Raw genomic sequence first — 20,357 nt, 5'->3', positions numbered from 1 at the left:
AAAAAATATATGTTTATTCAGAGAAAGTACGTTTTTGTGTCTGATTTCGTAACTTAATTAATAGTTAGCACTAATTAATTAACATCTTTGAGGTCACCCCCAGGAACCATTAAGATTGACACTTAGTTCGTGAAAATCCGATCATTAGAACGAAAGTTATTCAGGGTGATNTTTTTTTTTTTTTTTTTTTTTTTTTTTTTTTTTTTTTTTTGCGGACTGTACAAATATAAAAGGCATACACATTAGAAAATAGGTACCTAAATAGTCGAATTACAATAAAATAGGAATGTTAATAGAAGGAAAAAACAATTAAAAATAGCACAACTGCCCCTCAGAGAGAAAATATAACAAGTACTTTATTAAATCTAATGGAAATTTAAATTCTTGGCTTTTTGCACATAAATGATTGTATAAAAGTTTGCTTTCTTTTATTAACAAATTGAAAAGTAACGTTCATTTTTGCGAAAAAACTTCGCTAAGAGTAAAAAAGTTTCCTAGTAGTCGCCTATTCCTGAAAATAGTTGCTTTTTTAGCCTTTTCAGGCAAAAAAGTCGCCGAAGGCTGAAAATAGTAGCCAATAGTCGCATTTTAGTAGTCTGTGGCAACCCTGTAGGACCAATATAAAAAATCTAGACATCCCAATATAGGACCCATATTGAGCCAGTCTAGATAAAATTGTTCCTGGGAACTTTAAGGATAGTGTTTTCTACACAAGGGAATGCTGCAAGCTCCAAACCGCCTATATTTTCGGGTTACTGTTTCTAGCGTATTTTAAAGCCATTTGGCTCCCAGCGCGATAATTGTGTTTTGAGATTCTTGCAAACTTGGTATTTGATTACTTGTGTTTACAATGCTAACAATACTTGTACTAACAATGCTAAAGGTGTTACTAGTACTAACGTAAGACGGTGCACAGCTTGCAACAAGAACAAACAGTAATAAACAAATGGAAAGTGGCCAAATCAGGACTGCCAAAAAAGCGAGTTATTCAGAATCTATAAACCATGTCACCTTTTTTAACAATATATCGATAAATAAGTAAAAACAAATTTTCACTTCAAACTCACCACAATTACTTAATAACATTAATATCTTATGAAATACGGCAGATTTGAGTTCAGAAATTATCTATTTTACTTCTTTTATTGAAAACAAAATTATCCGTTTGAAAATATCGCCTCGCAGAATAAGCTGTAGTAAACAGTTGTAAACTTTCTAACCGGAACTAAAGCATGCATTGAGCTCGAGATTGTTTACATTTATATTGAAAACATCATATAAAGTAAAAAATTAATTCTTGTTATTAAATTGATAACATCAAATTTTTATAAAAAGAGTTACGTAAAAATTTGTAGTAAAATATAATTAAAAATAAAAAATTACACTAAAAAATACATGTCTCATTTGCATTCTAATAAAAAAAATTTATTCAAGCTTACACTAACACGAATCAATAGAAAACTTTACAATCACATCCACAACACTGAAAGGTATGATGCAGTGAACATTTTTATGAAGGAAAAAGAAAATCTCATTTAGAAATAGAATCAAAACAACAACAACATAAAAATTTAAAAAATAATTTATTATTTTCATGGTTTCCACTCAATTTCAGAAAGAAAAATGTCCCGACTTTTCCAGGCAAATTTCAATGAAAATTGAGACCATATTCTCATCAGAAAATTTTGATTCTTTTATTTGTGATGGGGAATATTAGATTTTCTGCGCAAATAAAATGTTATTAAATGAGGAAGAGGACGTTGCAGTTTGATTAAAATGTGAAATTTTCATAACAAATAACTGTAATAGGTGTTAGAATTATTTAACTCTAATCTCAATAACTGATAACTGTTATTGACAATTTTAAGACTGGTTAGTTTTTAGGTATGATATGAGACTATTTCTGGTTTTTGTAAAAAAATTTCAACTTTCCCCGATTTTTGGAGTCCAGGTTTTCCCTGAACTGTAGGAACCCTGTATTTTATCAATTTATTTTTTTGTTAAAGAAATTTTATTTTATAACCGTCGTTGAATGGTTGACCGAGTTTCCAGTTTAAGACTACCAATCCTCATAATTTAGAACCCAATCCAAAAGACAAGGGAACTGGTGGAAAAAGTATTGGGAGAAATTTGCCTTGGTGGAGGACTTTTTCTTTTGGAACTAACCCGCTTTGCATTACATGGAGTGGAAAACCACGAGAACCTCAGGCGGTTAGCCTGATGGCAAGGGGACTCTAATCCATGATCCGTCAACCACTGAGGATATTTTAAGTCAGCACTGTGGTCGGTGCAAGCCGGGTGCAGAATTCGAATCGACCAGCCATCGCCAGGATTCAAAACTGGTTCACCTCATTGGGAGGCGAACGCTCTATCCTCTGAGCTACCACGGCTCTGTTAAAGAAATTGAACATTATCAAAAAAGATGAAAATAACCCACAAAATAAAATCGCCATGAAGAACAGCTTCTGTTCTAAAGATTGGGTTTTCCACGAGTCAAGTGTTAATATTTCGAAGACGTGATCCTTTAAATAAGGTAATAGACCTACTTTGCATGTAGAATGAAGGTGATATTTTAAGTTAAATTAGACACAATTTCTCTGAATAAACATTGATTCTTAAACATGAAAATAGCTCAAAGGGAAGCTCAAACAAAATAATTTAATTTCAATAATTTAGGCAGAAGACTGGCCAAAAGTTTGAGTCAGCTAATGCAAATTTTATTCTATGCATATTTCAGGATAGAAATTTTAAACAGGCCAAAAAAATTTTGCATACAATTATAAAATTTATTTATCTAAAAATAACATTTCAAAAATATTATTTTATAGGTATTAAATCATTAACAACGGTAAAAAAAAATTTGAATGGTAAGGTATAAATATTTCCCACCATTTTAGACAATGTATTGTCAAATGACAAAACTTGAATAATATTGGTCAATTAGTTTCTGAGTCATAAAATTTCAAATAGCAGCATTTTAAAAACTTTCGTCACAATAACATTTTCATATTCTGTTTCTAAGGTAACAGGGTTAATGTTTTAAAATTTTTAATAATGACTTATTCATCAATAAATTAACAAATAGTTTTTACAATACGAAATTTGGAAAAAATGAAATGTAAGTAGTACATATAAAAGAATATACCTCTGAAATGTGCTGCAAATAAATCTTGTTATTTTTGTATCAACCTATTTTAACTAAAAATAAGGAGGGTGCGTGGATGCGATAGAATGGATTGTTCTTTTTTCTAGGTTCTGGTGAGGAACTTTTTGTTTTTGATTTAGTAACGATAGTAGTAGTTAAGTAGTTTTGATTCAGTGATTTAGTAGTTAGTTCACCAACATAGACATGAAAGCACTCAATTTTTAAAAAAAAAAAATCTATTTGAATATATATGTTGGTGATTCTATTAACTTATTCCAATAATATATACTTATATCTAAAATAAGAAGCAAATAAAAACAACTTTGACTAGAAAAATTAATAAACAAAACTTTTCAAAAAATGTGAAGTTAAAAACGTGAGTTTTCAATTTCCTTCATATTATAAAATGTAAAAGCACACACAAAAGAACACAACATCCGTATAAGAAAGGTGGGTCTCATAAAAGTTTAATATACAACATAAATTCTTAACAATGTGAGATAAATCATTTAAACAAAATAATAAAAACATAATAGTTAGGGCCCTATAAATTGTGCGAAGATGCCATATATTTGTATAATTTTTATTTTTTCAGTAAAACGTCTAAACTTGCTGCACAAATGTCTTTACATTGTTTTGCAGCTAAACCTTTTTCGTAACATAACGCTGACTATCGTTCCCCCCTTTCATGTGTTGGCAACCAGCATTAAACCTCCTGAAAACTGCGTTTTTGAACCAGAAAAAATGACCTACTTAAATATTGATAAGAATAAGAACTTTGTTAAGTATTCTAAGAATCAATGCAAAAAGCTCAAGCTGCAAAGAATATTCTAAAATTAATTCAAACAGGGTGCATAGCCAAATATTTCAACAAAAAATAAGCACCTTTTAAGCACTATATACATTAACAAAATGCAAAATAACTTTCAAAAACTTTACATGATCATGATAAAATAACTAGTTTCTGACAAAGAACTCTTTTCTTAATTCATGATAGGGAAAAAGTAAGCATCTCTTAAAAACACCAAATAAAAAAAAAGTATCTTTAAGGGTTTAAAAAAAAATTATAATCGGAAATAAGCACTTTTTAAGAACGCTACGCACCACATCTAACTTTGACATGATTCGATTCTGATTCAGAGGAAGTCTAAGGGAGATTTCCAAAGTAGTAAGGCTCTTTGTGCTGCTTAATTCTGTGAAAAAATTGGGTCTTATAGAATTAAAATTAAAAAAATTTTTCCTTTACTATTTTTTTTCTTTCAGTTTTAACAACAGATCTAGATCAATAACAACCAGTCAGTAAAAATGAAAATAATAGTCTCATAGTTTACAGGACCCTAATAATGACTAGATGAATAATAACGCACAATGATTATAAAATATAAATTATTTAAAAAAAAACAGTCTTACTTTTAAATTGATATCAATTTTGAAATTCATTCTCCAGACTTAAGAAATCTATACAATCACTTAAAATAAAATCATTACAGTAATACACTTTAATTTTCACTGAAGTCAAAGGTTAAAAAAGCAATTATATGCAAAGTGTCATACACTAATTTAATAATACATAAAATTGTTTCAAGGTTAATCAGTTCTTTCTGGTCTGCAATCTAGTTCATTGTAAATTAAGAACACCAGATGCCACTCAAATAAATAAATTAGGTTATCATTCATTCAATAAATTACACATAATACAGTTTTTTTTTTAAATAAATGACACACTCACAATGATATTTCTAAGAAAACCTGCTTTTTTTCTTTTCTTTTCTAAAGAAAAAAGATCCTCTGATCAAAAGCATCATACAAACTGGGTCTGGATTATTTATTTTAATAAACAATTGGAACTGAATAACTGAGCATCACATTTACGTTACTTTAGATTAAAACCACGCAAAAATTCAGGAAATATAGAAAGCAGAAAAGGTGGAAACTTCATATTCATGTGTGAACGCAAAACTGAATTTTTATTTATTTTATTTTTACAATGAATAAAAGTGAATTAGGTTTTGTTCCGATATTTTATAAATTTTAGACTTGATTATGAAATCTGTACCATTTTCATTTTTGATGAAATAAGGAAATGAAAAATTTATAAATAGTTTGGGTTTAGCAAACCTAAAAAAAAAATATATATAAAATAAAACTACACAATTCTTATTCAAAATTAAAAGGGTAAAAGAATTCTAAAAGATAATTACTTTAACCCTTTAATGGACCATTTAATCAAAGTAGTTAAATGCAAATTAAAATATTTTCGGAATTGAAATTGATACAAGAAAAAAAAATTCAACCTATCATATAAAATTAATTTAAATTTAAAGCCATTCTTGGCGATAAGTATATTTATCACGGTTCATTAGGTCTTTCTAAAGAAAGAAAGCAAGTTACTGACTTTCATTTTTTTTGTTCATAAAACAAATTTTCTTAATACTACAAGCTGCAAAAAGGAATTATTCATATTATAGCACTTTAAATCTTTTTTAAAATTAGCATATGGTCACTAATTTCATTCAAAAGTGTTTCATCAGAACTGAAGTTATTAACAAATGAAATGCCAAATTAAAAATGGTCAAATAGTTTACGATGCACATTTAAAATTGGTGGTAAGTATACATACCACAGTCTTAGAAAGAGTTAAAATAAAAATTATGAATAGTCAGTAAATAATATAAAAACATACCAGATTAGTGGCTTTTAAATTAGTGGACACATTAACCACTTTAAAAAAAAGATCAAGTGAGATTTTGCATGTTTGAAACATCATTGTATTTATCTTAACTCTAAACAATCAAGAAAAAAAAATTCATATAAATTGGGAGCAAAAATGAGATCTTCTCAACTTGATTACATACAAATAATGAGTAGCATTTAGTAATGCTTTCAATGAGAATAAATGCTTCACAAGTTTATAAAAAGGAAGTGTATAAATTTGTGCACTTTTCTTCATTTGTGCACTCATTGATACTGAGAGCAAAACAGGTTGACTTATTTTACTTAGATGGTGTAGAGATGTTACCAGCAAATTAAAAAGCAGCAGAAAACATTGCTGTGCTCTGTAATCATTGAAAATTATCATTAATAGAAAAGGTAAAAGAAAATTTGTCGAATCATGTTTCATAACTTTTCATATTTCGATCGATAGCTCTTGTTATAAGTTTAGTGGCAAAAAAAAGTTTTTCAAAAATTTTCTATTTCTATGAATTTCACAATTTTTTCTTGGGGGGGGGGGGGGNGGGGGGGGGGGGAAGTGGTTTAACATTTTCTATGAATACCAATACACAACAATTGCCTTCATTATCAAGATAAACCAATTGTTTTAGCACAGTAAAAGCTTGACTATATGGAATACATTGAAAAGAGAATATGTATATATATATTTTTCATTTATTTTTTAATAACGGCAGGCACTGAACTTTCATTCTTCGCCTTAGAAGATGCCAGAAGTGTTGCTCATTTATCGTTATCCAGTGGGCACCTGTAAACCAAAGTCACGGAGACGAGCAACATTACCCATGCCAAAAATACCCGTCAGATATATATCAGATGACAACAGAGAGAAATAGAAACATCCATGTTCAGAGCAGGATTTGAACCCACATCCAGGCACGCTAATCACTCGGCCACCTATGTATATTATATGCACGGATATAGGATTAGATAGAAATTCTGAATGCTTGAGTACAAGACTCATTTTTTAATTAAAAAATAATGATAAAAGAGAAAAACTAAAAAGTTGTCCATAAAAATTACTAAAGAAAAAGAATGGTAATAACTAAGACGTAGTGCCTTTTTTGAACTACTAAATGCTAGTTTGCAATTGAGTAAAATTAAGAGGACGTGGAAGAAAATTTTCGTTGCTAATTCTCTTTTTCCTTCATTAAAAAGCAGAAAAACTGAGTTCAGACAAACCTAGAGCAAACTATGAAGTTTGAAAAATATACAAATGAAAATAAATTATGAGATAAGTGAGGGTCGGAGAAGTTCTCTTCTAATAATTAGTTTGTATTTTGAAGTGTCTTTTTTCAGCAATTGAAACTTCATGACAGGATTGGGTGAACTTACTTTTTCCTTCTTTTTAAATCAGTAATGAAGGAGAATTTGCCACAAAAATTTTCTACTGTCTTAAAGGAGAGGAGTATTTATAGAGAGCAGATGTGGTATTTTACAGTGTATTCTTTAATGTTCCAACTCACCTTTAGAAAAAAAATTTACAAAGTTCTGGAAAATTCCGGTCACTCGAGGATTTTTAGTCAGTCGATTTCCCTATAGTCGAGCTTTTATTGTGTTTTTAATTTTAAATGTACAGCTTTGAGTTCCTTGACTTCATTTTAAAATTAAATAATTAAGATTATGAACCCAGTAAAAGAGCATTTGATAACATAACAGTATACACTCAGATTTGTTCCAAGAGAAATGAATGAGATTAAAATGTAGAAAGTTATTATACACAGAGTTTTTTAGCAGATGGCTCAAGGCCATTGTCTTTCTGTTCCTTAGAATCAGATGGGAATGGATATTCCTCTTCTCTGCTGGCAAAGCTATCCACAGAATCCTCATCAGGTAGGTTTTTGTTGGCGTCTTCTTTTTCCACACCAGGTGAGGGTGGAAGGTCCTCTGCCGGTGGTAGATCGTTCAGCACAGATGGCAGAAGTTCACCAGCGACAAAATGGGCCCATAATGTTAATTCTATTTTGTGAGGGTTCCACTCCTGGCTTGGATCTAGAAGAAATTATTGTTTGTAAAAGTTATGACACCAACAGAAGAGTTTTAAATCTCATAAATTTTCTAGTGTTAGTTTTATATTAAAGCTTTGTCAATTACAGGGATACACAACCTATAGCGCATGAGCTAATACAGAGTGCGTAGCCAAATCTTTCAACGAAAATTAAGCACCTTTTAAGTTAAGGAATAAAAATTTCGTGTTTTCCCTGTACATATTATACACACAATCACTGTGCTCTTGCATGAGCTGTATTAAGCTAACTATGCTAGGCATAATTCCTAAAAAATTTGAAGAAAGAAGCTGAACATACTTAAAACAAATAATGCTATAGTAAATGAACTAGTTTAAGATAGCTGAAATATCATCCTCAAATATCACATAGATTATGCTTAGACAGGGTGTGTAGTAGCTAAATCTTTTAACAAAAAATAACCACCTTTAAAGTACTTTTTAAACACTCAAAAAAATATTTTTTAAGCACTATATACATTAACAAAATGCAAAATAATTTTCAAAGACTTAACATGATCATGATAAAGTAACTAGTTTCTGACAAAGAACTCTTTTCTTGATTATATTAGCTATAATAAAAACATCGAAAGATTTTTTGGTTTCATTTCAAGGGGGGGGCAAAATGTGTCTAAATAATCTCACCAAAACCAGATCAGTAGACGCACTTGTGGAAAATGATTGGCGCTTTTAAATGCTACCGACCAAATGTAAACCAAAATGGATTGTGGTCGAATGAATTGTTAAAATGTTGAATAGAACAATGCAAAAAAAAAAACAATTGAACAATTTGAAAAGGGGAAATTAAGCACTTTTTAAAAACACCCAATAAAAAAAGCACCTTAAGGTACTTTTAGAAAACAAAAATAAGTACCTTTAAGCACTTTTTAAAAATGCTTCGCACCATGAAAGTCACCATGCCAACAGAATTAAATGATTGATGAATCATTTAATTCTGTGCTAACCGAGTTTGATGAATTTCAAAACTTCATTAATTGTCTAGTCTTACAATTACACTTTGTCAATTACAGGGATACACAACTTATAAGCCCATGAGGTAATAGTGACATACAAACTTAAGCCTTGAACTATCTTTAATGTTAATAGAAATGTGGANACCTTTAAAGTACTTTTTAAACACTCAAAAAAATATTTTTTAAGCACTATATACATTAACAAAATGCAAAATAATTTTCAAAGACTTAACATGATCATGATAAAGTAACTAGTCTCTGACAAAGAACTCTTTTCTTGATTATATTAGCTATAATAAAAACATCGAAAGATTTTTTGGTTTCATATCAGGGGGGGGGGGCGAAATGAAGCCTGAAATTGAGAACATCTTGCAAAGAGCAGCAGGGTTTCACATGCGAGTGCGATAATCTCACCAAACCCAGATCAGTAGACGCACTTGTGGAAAATGATTGGCGCTTTTAAATGCTATCGACCAAATGTAAACCAAAATGGATTGTGGTTGAATGAATTGTTAAAATGTTGAATAGAACAATGCGAAAAAAACAATTGAACAATTTGAAAAGGGAAAATTAAGCACTTTTTAAAAACACCCAATAAAAAAAGCACCTTAAAGTGCTTTTAGAAAACAAAAATAAGTACCTTTAAGCACTTTTTAAAAATGCTACGCACCATGAAAGTCACCATGCCAACAGAATTAAATGATTGATGAATCATATAATTCTGTGCTCGTTAATCATTTAATTCCGTGCTAACCGAGTTTGATGAATTTCAAAACTTCATTAATTTTATAGTCTTACAATTACACTTTGTCAATTACAGGGATACACAACTTATAGCCCATGAGGTAATAGTGACATACAAACTTAAGCCTTGAACTATCTTTAATGTTAATAAAAATGTGGAAGGAAGAAAAAATTATTTCAAAATCTATTCACAGTCAGCGCATGATTTCATAATTAGTAGCAAAGTTTGTTAGTGCTAAAAATATGGTAGTCATCATTTACACACCACACATATATATATATATAAATACAGTACAGAACCCGTTATCCGGAAATCAGAAAACCAAAAAAACCGGAACAAACTTAGATAAACTTCCCGCCATTTAAAAAAAAAAATTTTTTTCTTCTTCCTCATAAGATTTTAGGTTTTTTCATTCCTTTTTGAAAGACGTTTACCTTACCATCATTTTGGAAACAATCATTAGTGTATTACATCATCGTTTTTTTCTTCTGTTTAAGATTATTTCCAATTTTCTTTTTTTAGTTGAGTTTAACAATAAAAAAAACGGCTTTTTGTAGTGATTCAGAAAACCGGAAAAATCAGTTATCCAGAATAGCGATGGTCCCGATCGTTCTGGATAATCGGTTCCCTACTGTATATATATTTTAAATGGTATTTCAACTATGGCTGGTTGATACAAATTACGCATCTGGCTTGCACCAACCACATTGCTGACATAAAATATGCACAGCGGTAGACAGATAACTGGTTAGAGTCCCCTTACTGTCAGGCTAACTGTGGGAAGTTTTGGTGGTTTTCTTCTTCATTTAATGCAAATACAGGTTAGTTACATCAATAAGTCACCCACGAAGGCAAATTTGTCCCAATACTTGATCCAGAAGTTCCCTTGTCTTCCAGATTGATTTCAAAATTACAAGGCTACAGAGTTGAACATGAGTAGTTGTAAACCCACAATCGGGTTGGCTGTTCAACGACAATATAAACTATGATGGTTCAGGAAATAGAGCGTTCCCGTGAGGAGTATTAGGTTCGAATCCCAGCAATGACTGGTCAATACAAATTATGCATCTGGCTTGCATCGACCACAGTACTGATGTAAAATATCTTCAGTGGTAGACGTATATTGGGTTAGAGACCCCTTGCCATTAGGCTAACCGTGGGAGGTTCTCGTAGTTTTCCTCGCCACGTAACACAAATGCGGGTTAGTTCAATCAAAAAAGTATTCAACAAAGGCGAATTTCTCCCAATACTTAATCCAGGAATTACCTTGTCTTTTGGACTAGGTTCAAAATTACAAGGCCATGAAGTTGAACATTTGTAGTCGTAAACTGAAAATTGGGTCGGCTGTTTGACGACGAATATAAAACATTGCATATGTCTGCTAAGTGCCGGCTAGGTGGTCGAGAGGTTAGCGTGCCTGACTGTGAAGCCTATGGCTGCGGGTTTGAATCCCGCTCTGGGCATGGATGTTTATCTCTATGTGTTGTCCTCTGTTGTGTGTGATGTGTGAATGTGGCCCACCCTATGAACGGGTATTTGTGGCAGTATGGCGTGGGTAATGTTGCTCGCCTCCGTTACTTAGGTTCACAGGTGCCCACTGGGTAACGTTAAATAAGCAACACTTCCGAGGTGAAGAACGAAAGCTCAATACCAGCCGTTAGAGAAAAAAAATATTTCCGCTAAGTAATGACAATGCAATGATTCAGAAGAATACCTTTACTATTGAGGTAATCTGATTTCTTCTTGAGCTGCATGGCATAATTCATGTACTCTGCAACGGTATAATCCATGGTCTCAACGCCAGGAGTGGATAGCATGCTCTCATCAGCCATGAATGGTGCCTGATCAGGATAGCCAGCAGCCAAAATAGCTGAAACAAAATACACACATAAGAAAATTTACTCTGCGTACATATTTTCAATGCTCCCTTTACAGGGATCTGCTACAATTTAGATTTCCAAATTCATGACCTTTCATGAATAATTCCAAGAATTTTTCATGACTAACCTAAGTTACTATTTTATCCGACAAAAACACAACTATCAACTTAAAAAAGCATTTTAATAACATTAATAGAAATTATATATATAACCGAAACTGTTTTACTCTGCATCTTCATATTTATTGATTTTAAACTTAAAAAAAAAGAGTAAAGAAAGAGTTGAAGCAATAAACTAGGTGAAAAAAATACAAATGAAAATAACTAAATACAGTCAGATATATGTAGCTACTTAAAGTTGTTTTATTTCTTCTTAAAAGTGAGTGTAATACAAAAAGTCTAAACTAGAATTTTAAATTGATAAAATAAAATAAAAAAATAATAAATAAAATAATTCAGAAATCAAGGAAGTATAAAACATAAATTTAAAAGATAATTCCCTTTAGAAATGATGTTCTTTCTTTAATTTTTTTTAAAGAACAGGATAATTTTTAAAGAACAGGATAAAAACATTTTATATTTTAATAAAATATGACTGAGTGGGGATTTTGTTACAAATTCAGATATTCGGAGCACTGTGAAATTGGGAGGGGGGGGGGGCAAATTCCATTTTAAAAATAAGATATTTTAGTGACCTAAATCCATGACTTTCCATGATTTTTTTTAAAAAAATAGTAAAAATCAAGACATTTCATGACAAATTTTGTTCAATACCAGTACCCCTTCATAGAATCGAGTTAACATGTCTTATATACTAGTGAATTGGAATTTTGAATTGGAGAGAGACTATAGTCTATCTCTGATAAAATTCTGGTGGATGAGTATTGTTGGGTAACTACTACTATGATTATTAAACATCAATCCACTAGTATATAAGACATGCTAATTTGATTCAATCTTGAGGTACCTTATGATAGATGAAGGTTGGCATTGCCTAATGGTCTCTCTCCACAGTTATGGTAATTATAGTAATACATGGTTATCTATGTCCTCTTTTCACTCACCAATCCTCATAAATCATTCACAATCATTTAGGTTTCTTGCAAATTAATAGATTGTTAAATCAAAATTATTGCGCAGCATTATATCAATTACAATAATATTTGACATATTTCCTTTATAACATATTTATAATAAATTTTATGGAATGGCATTTAAACTCACTCATTTGTGACATTGTTTGTACTATGAATAGTATTGAATACTGATACAGGGTGCGTAGCCAGATTTTTCAACAAAAAATAAGCTCCTTTTAAGTACTTTTTAAACACTTAAAAAATATCTTTCATCACTTTCCAAAAAAAAAATCATAATTAGGATCTGCGCAGTAATAAAAATAAATTTTTTCTATTGTTTAAAGTTCTTAATTTACGAACTTTGAATCGCTCAATCCAAACATCATAAGTTCAGGTAGGTAGGTACTTTATTTACGCCACACTGCATAATGGGCTATTGGCGATGGTCTGGGAAACACACCCGAGGATGACTCCTCCGCTTTGGTAGTCCAACGACCAGCATGCGAAGTTGAGCACTTTAAGGTAGAACAAACAGTTTCATGATGATCGATTCCCAGAACCTGACTAAGGCAGGGGCGTGCGGGGCAGTTGCCCCGGGCCCCCCACATCAAATAGAAAGTATATTTTACGTTTCCTTACTTAATAAACTTTTTTAAAACAAAATATCAATACTGGTTAAAATCCTTCAGTTTTATGTTAGCATCTTCATTAATTTATCGTATGAACACAATTTATATTTCGTAAATGCAAGGATTTCTAGGATGGAATTTAGCTAAATTTTTGCAATTACGATGGACAAATTTGGCCAATCAAAAGCCCGTATTTATACATATCTTAAATGCGATATGTTTACAAAAATATAGACTTCTGATTGGCTTAATCGAGTCATAATTGCGTAAATTTAGCTGAATATTGCCCTAATGTTAGGAAGGATATGAATTTTTCACAGCTAGATGACAAAGTTAACAATCAAAAAACTGCATTTGGCATGATCGACATAGAATTGTCAGAAAATCAATAAAATGGACAGAACGATATTTCATTTGACCATCAGAGGGGAAGGGACTTTATAGCTATTTTCGGTTCTAGTCAATTTTCTTGTTATCTATAGTGAGGTGAAAAATTTATATACCTCCATAAAGTTCGGTTCTGAAGTAGTGAAGCAGAGAGGCCCCCCAAAGCAGATTTTGCCCCAAGCCCCAATTAGGCTAAGTCGGGCCCTGTCGATACCGCACACCCTCAGTCCTTACGCAGGCTGATCGAAGTGGTTATCCACCCGCTTACTGATGCTTGACTTTCGTGTTCTACTGGGAATCATGTCTTTTACAACCAATCCACCGTAAAATTTTTTACGAAAACAAAGGTAATTAAAAAAAATAATAGTCACACTAGGAAATAAAGGAATACAAAGATAATGATTACCTGATGCAGAAGCAGGACCCACACCCTTTAAGCATGTCAGCATAGCAATAGCTCCAGATAAATTGGGAAGTCTCTTGAATGCCTTCTTACTATGAGTTACAACAGCTTTCTCAGTATTTATTCGAACCAAGTCAATCAAATTGGGACGAAATTTCTCCCTCTAAAAATATAATAAAACAACTAAGCAACATTTACCAATATACTAATGCTAATAAATTATTGTCTTTCTTTATTATAAAATTATATTTGTTGGATTCATATTAGCTTGGAAATTAATTACAAATAAAGCTAATAAATATCAAACTATCAAAATAGTTATAAAGATTATAAGACCATACCTGCCAACATTGGAGAAATAAAATAAAGGAGATTTTACTAGCGACATATTTTAGGCTACGAGTCAAGTTTTGATACATAATCATGCAAATCCAAAAGAGAAATTCAAAAATGAAAATAATATAAGCACTTACATTTAGCGAAGTAGAAAAATATGTATATAGAAGAATTTTTTTAAACCATTATTTACAATTACTTAAACTATGAACACTCAACATACTGCAGTACTGCCTATAGCACTATCTATTGCAGAATAAGAGAAGCATTTTTGCCATCAGCGGATATTTCATCACCAAGAATTTTTTTTTTTTAAATTTTCTTCAACAACTAAAGAGAAATTTGAGAATATACAGAAAATCAGGAGATAATCGTAAAATACAGGAGTCTTCGTTAAAAAACAGGAGACTTGGCAGGTATTGTCTTAGCTTTGATCGAGGAAAAAGTCAAATTAATGAATCAGTATGAAGTGTACGTAACTTTTGAAAAAATACTTTTATCATTTTCATTTTTACAATCATTTTGTAAACTGCTGAATCTGTCCAAAGTGCAAGGTTTCAACTTTTGATAAAAAAATGCTCTTCCTGGTGACTTTACTAGGTTCATAAAAAAGCTGCTTTATAGGAATGGTTTACCCAAAATTGAAGTGGAAGAGATAAACTTCCTCTAGTTTCATTACAGAAGTACTTTTGCAAAAAACTAAAAGTATATTAATTTATTTAGTTCATGTAAATTTTTAAAAATTATTTAAAAAATAAACAACTCATGTAAAGAATTTCAACTATACCCTGAGCAGTCTCAAACCGAAGTATGGCCTTGTCATTCAGCTGCCATTACATACATTGCTTTACATGTGTTAATCTAACTAAAAAGAAAATAATTATTAAAAACCATGCAAATGTGTAAGTACCAGCCCCTTTTCAGAAATTTTTCAAGCTAATATTAATATCTTTCAGCAAGATACTTAAAAATAACAAATATATATGTTACTAATTTAAGCAAAAAAAAAATGTCAAAAACTTTGGGAATCAAGTACCTAATATATTTTTTTTAATTGAATATGTAATACTTTTTGTATTCTAATATTATGGGAAATATTCTTTTATTTTGTAGGGGGAAACAAACCATCATTTGTAAATCATCATCACATTAAGAAAATTAATTATAAAAAATCGTTAAATCCGTAGCAGTAACTGCCAAAATAAAAAAGATCGCTGGCGAAATCACGCAAATCGAACTCTTCAAAACAGGGTCACTAAATGCGTGTTTTCATTTCGAAATTCAGTTATTGTAATAAATATCGAACTAAAAATATTGGATTTTAAAAGCTACGCGGAAATCAATAGTAATAACTACATAAAAAAATAGAATGAAAATTTCCACCAAAAACCAAATTTTTTACTTCATTATTCTTTATTTTTCATTAATAATCTAAAATATAAAAGTCTAAAAAAAAAAAAAAAAGTCTAAAAATCTAAAAAAAAAAAGTCTAAAAAAAGTATAAAATAAAAAAGAGAATATAAAAGTCTCAAGTATCTTTTTTCCCACTATGATGCGTTGAACATAATTCTGAAGAAAAGATAAAATCTTTTTAAAATTTCTGCAGAAAAGAAAACCAAATACCATATACTATTTTGTTTCTCTCAATGTTCAACTTAAAAGTTTACCTTTATTTTGTTAGTTAATCCTAAAAATACAAAGTTACACACATAATATAATCTGAATTGTAAGTCATGGATGAAAAATAATTTATTTTTGAATTTTAAATTAAATTTCTAAAAAAATATGTTGATAAACATTCACTGAGTATAAATAAAATAAAAAAGAAACTTTTACCATCAGCTTCCATTTAGTTAACTGAACAAGTTCTTCGTGAGTAATGTATAACTCTTTACGGGAATGTATCAGCTTAGGTAATTGCTCTTGATACCTAAAAATGCATCAATGATATTATAATGATACCTAAAAATGCATCAACAATATTATAATGATACCTAAAAATGCATCAACAGAAAATGCTTTGTCATATATAAAATCATAAAAAAGAGCTAAAAAAATGTATTTCATGAATAAAGCTGTATTAATTCTTTGTATGAGTTCATTTTTATGTCTGCAATTAAACTAACATCAATATTATATGAATTAATAATATTAACATCAATATATATTATTAATTCATAGACTGGGTAAAAGTATTATTCACAATATGTATTTGCAGGGGTCTGTCCAGACATTTTGTAAAAGGACCTGTTTTTGTAAAATTGTGACAAAACTACTCATAATTTGTGAATATAAAATAAACGTCAAGCTTCTTTCAACCAGGGTGATGCTTTTGTGAATTTGTGCAAATAGGGTCCTGTTATTGCAAAAATTGCTAAAAACCTTTTCAAGAAGTTTTTAAATTGTAAATAGATACAAGATTATGCTCAACAATTGCTGCTACTAAATTAGATATGCAATATACAAATATTTGGTATTTAGCCTATACTGCTCAATGCAAAATATTCATTTCGGACGAATAATGGAAACAAAATCATTCACATTTTTAATAATTTCAATGAGGAACCAGCATGCGTTGGGTAATCGCAGAATGTTGATTATTTTAAATAGTCTATGCCTCAAAACTCTCTAAAATCAATTCAGAATTTTAAAATCTAACCCGAATATTAAAGAAAACTTAACTTAAAATTAGCCCAAAACGAAACTAACTTCACGTGACACAAAATGAGGCGGGGTTTGTTTATGACGTCAAAGTATAGTAACTCAGCGAACGGGAGGAGTTAAAGCAAAGCTTCTTATCTAGATATGTGTTACAAATGCGTTTTAATTTGAACTACATTTTTGAAAAATTGTTTTTCTTTCATGTTTATACCATATATATAGTTCAAATATATATGTAGTGTATATCAGTTGCATCCTCCCCCTTGAGAAAATTTTTGTGAGCACCTTTCAGCATAATGAAATAAAATTGAGGAATAAAAAAACAAATGTCGAAACTACTTTTTTCCTCATAACTTTTGAAATAAATTCATTTTCCCTTATTTATACTGATTCATTTTTATTTGTCTATATACAAAAGTCTGAACTGTTTTGAAAGTTTCTTATTTAATGAGTTGATCACAATTAGAGGGAATGGAATGAATGGTATATGACCTAGAATTGTAAGTTTTTAGGTAAATAAATTTTTAAAAAAAATTCTTTTTTATTATTAACTTCTAAAATATTTTCTTGATTTTTTTTTTTTGAAGAAATGTAAAGAATGTTAAGCCCCTATCATTTTTTATTTCAACTTTGATCATTTTTTCTTCTAGATAAAATTATTTTTTAACTTTAAAGAAAAGAACCTGTACATCACTGTTCTCTAAGAATAAAATACTTTCATTTTAAAGAATTAAAAAAAAAAAAGTAAGAAAGAAAGTAATCTGAACAACATTTCATAACTATTTTAATTCAGTATACTGATAAAATGGTCTTAGCAACAGTATAATATAGGTTAGTTGCAGACAATTTGCGAGAAATTTTTTTCACCGTGTTTGATGGCTTTGCACCAAATTTGTCTTCTTTCTCCTTTTGGTACACAAAAAAATAATTTATTTGGCATGTTTAACATAGAACTATTGCACATGGTACAACGCAACACTTGTAGGTTTTGCTTGGAGCCATTTTTCCGAATTTATACTCGGGTGGCATATGCTTTCACCGTTTCACAACATGATGGGAGTCGTGGTTGTACTATACTATGACGTCATCAGAGTGGATGGGAAATCTAGCAGCGATTCAGGTGGCGGGGCTAATCGAGCGATTTTAACTATTAATAACAAAATAACTACTTATCGCACAGGTCTGAAATTGGTGTCTATCTTTATAAAATAGCATGATGTTTTATTTTAAAACATAACAAAAAAGCATGCAGGTTCCTCATTGACATATTTCAGATAACACAACTTAGTTATGTACCACTTTTAATGTATACCGCATTAAGTAAACTTAAACAATTCTTAAATTTATAATATTTTATTTAAAAAATTGCCAGAAACTAATTTTTATTTACATAATATTCTATTAATTAATTTTATGAATACATATAAATTGATCAATTATTTATTTACAAAAAAAAACAAATTTATCATTTAATATCAATAAGAAGGTGCACACGATGTTTGTAAAAGTAGAAATATTTTCTTAGAATACTACATTTGGAATTCAAACTTAGGGAAACATGGAAAACTTAGGACGTTTCGAACCGTCTTTTTTCCCCTCCAGGGAAGGTTTATTCGTTTAACAAAGCAATAATAAAGATAAACAAATTTGTGAAGGGTCTGATTAAAAGATAAATTATTTTGTGAAGGGTCCGCTAACGGACCCATATTTCTTCTAAACAGATCCCTGATTTGTAGGGGATATTTCAATATCTTGGTCAGTAGTCATAGCCTACTACAATCATCAAGTGAATGCTAAATTTCTTTTTAAAAAACAAAGGTTCGCCTGGGGGTGTCTACGAGTCATATCCATCAGTTTGTGGGGATATTTCCGTATCATGATCTACACTAGAGTGATCTTTTAGTCCGTAAGAAACTAAAGAAAACATAGAAAGGTCCCAATTCAAAGGAAGGGTAGTAGCCAATAGGGGCAAACCTCTAAATAACTTTTGTTAAAATACCTTCAAGTTAAAAATCTATATTCCGCATTTGCGATTGTAGTTGGCACGTGGATATTTCCGTATCATGATCTGTCGTGCCAACTACAATCCCCAAGGTGCCAAATAGATTTTAAACTTGCAATTTCTTAAATAAAAAAACATGTAGATGCTTGCCCAGGGGGGTGGCTATGAGTTAAACCTTTTGAGTTGGTCAGTGATGCTTTTTTTTATTATTTTATGAAGTTTTTTTTTTAGTTTTTCGCAGGTCACTCAGGATGTTGCAAAGACTTAGCGATTATTCTGCTACATATCAATTTGATACCACAATTGAGGCAAAAACTGAATAATTACTTCAAAAAAAAGTTTTAAAAAACTGAATACAGAACACTGCATTGGAGCATGTATAAGCTATATTTAATTCAATACATCAATTATGAATCATAACAGTCAACAATAAAATTTTCAATTATATTCTCATTCAATTAAATAAGATAGCAAAAAATTCTCACACATGTTCAATAACTGTATAGTTCAAAAAATGAAGATTGAAAAAAATATTTAATAATTATATTTGAAAGGCAATAAACTAAAGCGATCACTTTACCATGCATCCATTCGTATTAATTCTTCAGGACCCCCTTTTTTTGTACGCTTAGCGGCTTTCGCTTTTAATACATCTTTATATTTTGTGAATATATAAGTCCATTGTGCGGGGGAGGCTTTGGTGAAAAATTCCAAAGTTGTATCAGAAGCAGTTGCCATTTAATATTCTTCTACTTATTTCAAACGATAAACCGGAAAAGAATTCAGAGCATATCACCTAAATCCCACACATTTATCTGAACTATTTAATAACGAAAGTAAAAATCGATGAGAACCTAATCAAGAAATAGGAATAATCTAGAAAATAGGAGCTGGAGAAACGGAAGTGAAAAATACTTTCATTTTTTGGCAACACCAAAAGGAAGCTTCATAATACAGCAAGAATAACAAATTCAGGCAGTACAGCTCATCCGTGACGTCACGATCATTCCTCTCTGCTTGTTGCAAGCTTTTAACATGGAGAAAGATTTCCTAATATAACTATTTCTTTTTGTCTCTTCACATTATATTATATTTTATAACAGTCGTTGAACAGTGGACCCAATTTTTGGGTTTACGACTACTAATGTTCAACTACGTAGCCTTGTAGTTTTAAACACAATACTGTTGACAAGAGAACTCCTAGATTAAGTATTGGAAGAAATTTCGTCTTCATGGAGTTCAACTACGTAGCCTTGTAATTTTAAACACAATACAGAAGACCAGAGAACTCCTAGATTAAGTATTGGAAGAAATTTCGTCTTCATGGAGGACTTTTTGATGGAACTTAAGCGCATTTGCTTTACATGGAGAAGAAAACCATGAAA

At 30.6% G+C, this 20,357-nt stretch overlaps 1 protein-coding gene across 1 annotated transcript; it reads right to left on the bottom strand.

Annotated features, from left to right (window-relative positions):
* Window positions 1-1,403: 1,403 nt before the first annotated feature.
* Window positions 1,404-19,856, bottom strand: LOC107452361 (uncharacterized). The gene is made up of 5 exons (XM_016068822.3): window positions 19,553-19,856; window positions 16,146-16,239; window positions 13,977-14,136; window positions 11,314-11,469; window positions 1,404-7,867 (listed from the first exon to the last, which is right to left on the bottom strand). The coding sequence occupies exons 1-5, from the start codon at window positions 19,708-19,710 to the stop codon at window positions 7,590-7,592; spliced, it is 846 nt and encodes a 281-aa protein (XP_015924308.1). The 5' UTR covers window positions 19,711-19,856; the 3' UTR covers window positions 1,404-7,589.
* Window positions 19,857-20,357: the final 501 nt, after the last annotated feature.

Source organism: Parasteatoda tepidariorum, chromosome 7, assembly GCF_043381705.1.
Source record: "Parasteatoda tepidariorum isolate YZ-2023 chromosome 7, CAS_Ptep_4.0, whole genome shotgun sequence".
NCBI lineage: Eukaryota > Metazoa > Arthropoda > Arachnida > Araneae > Theridiidae > Parasteatoda > Parasteatoda tepidariorum.
Note: the sequence above shows the minus strand (reverse complement) of the source record. Positions and strands in the feature narration are given on the sequence as shown.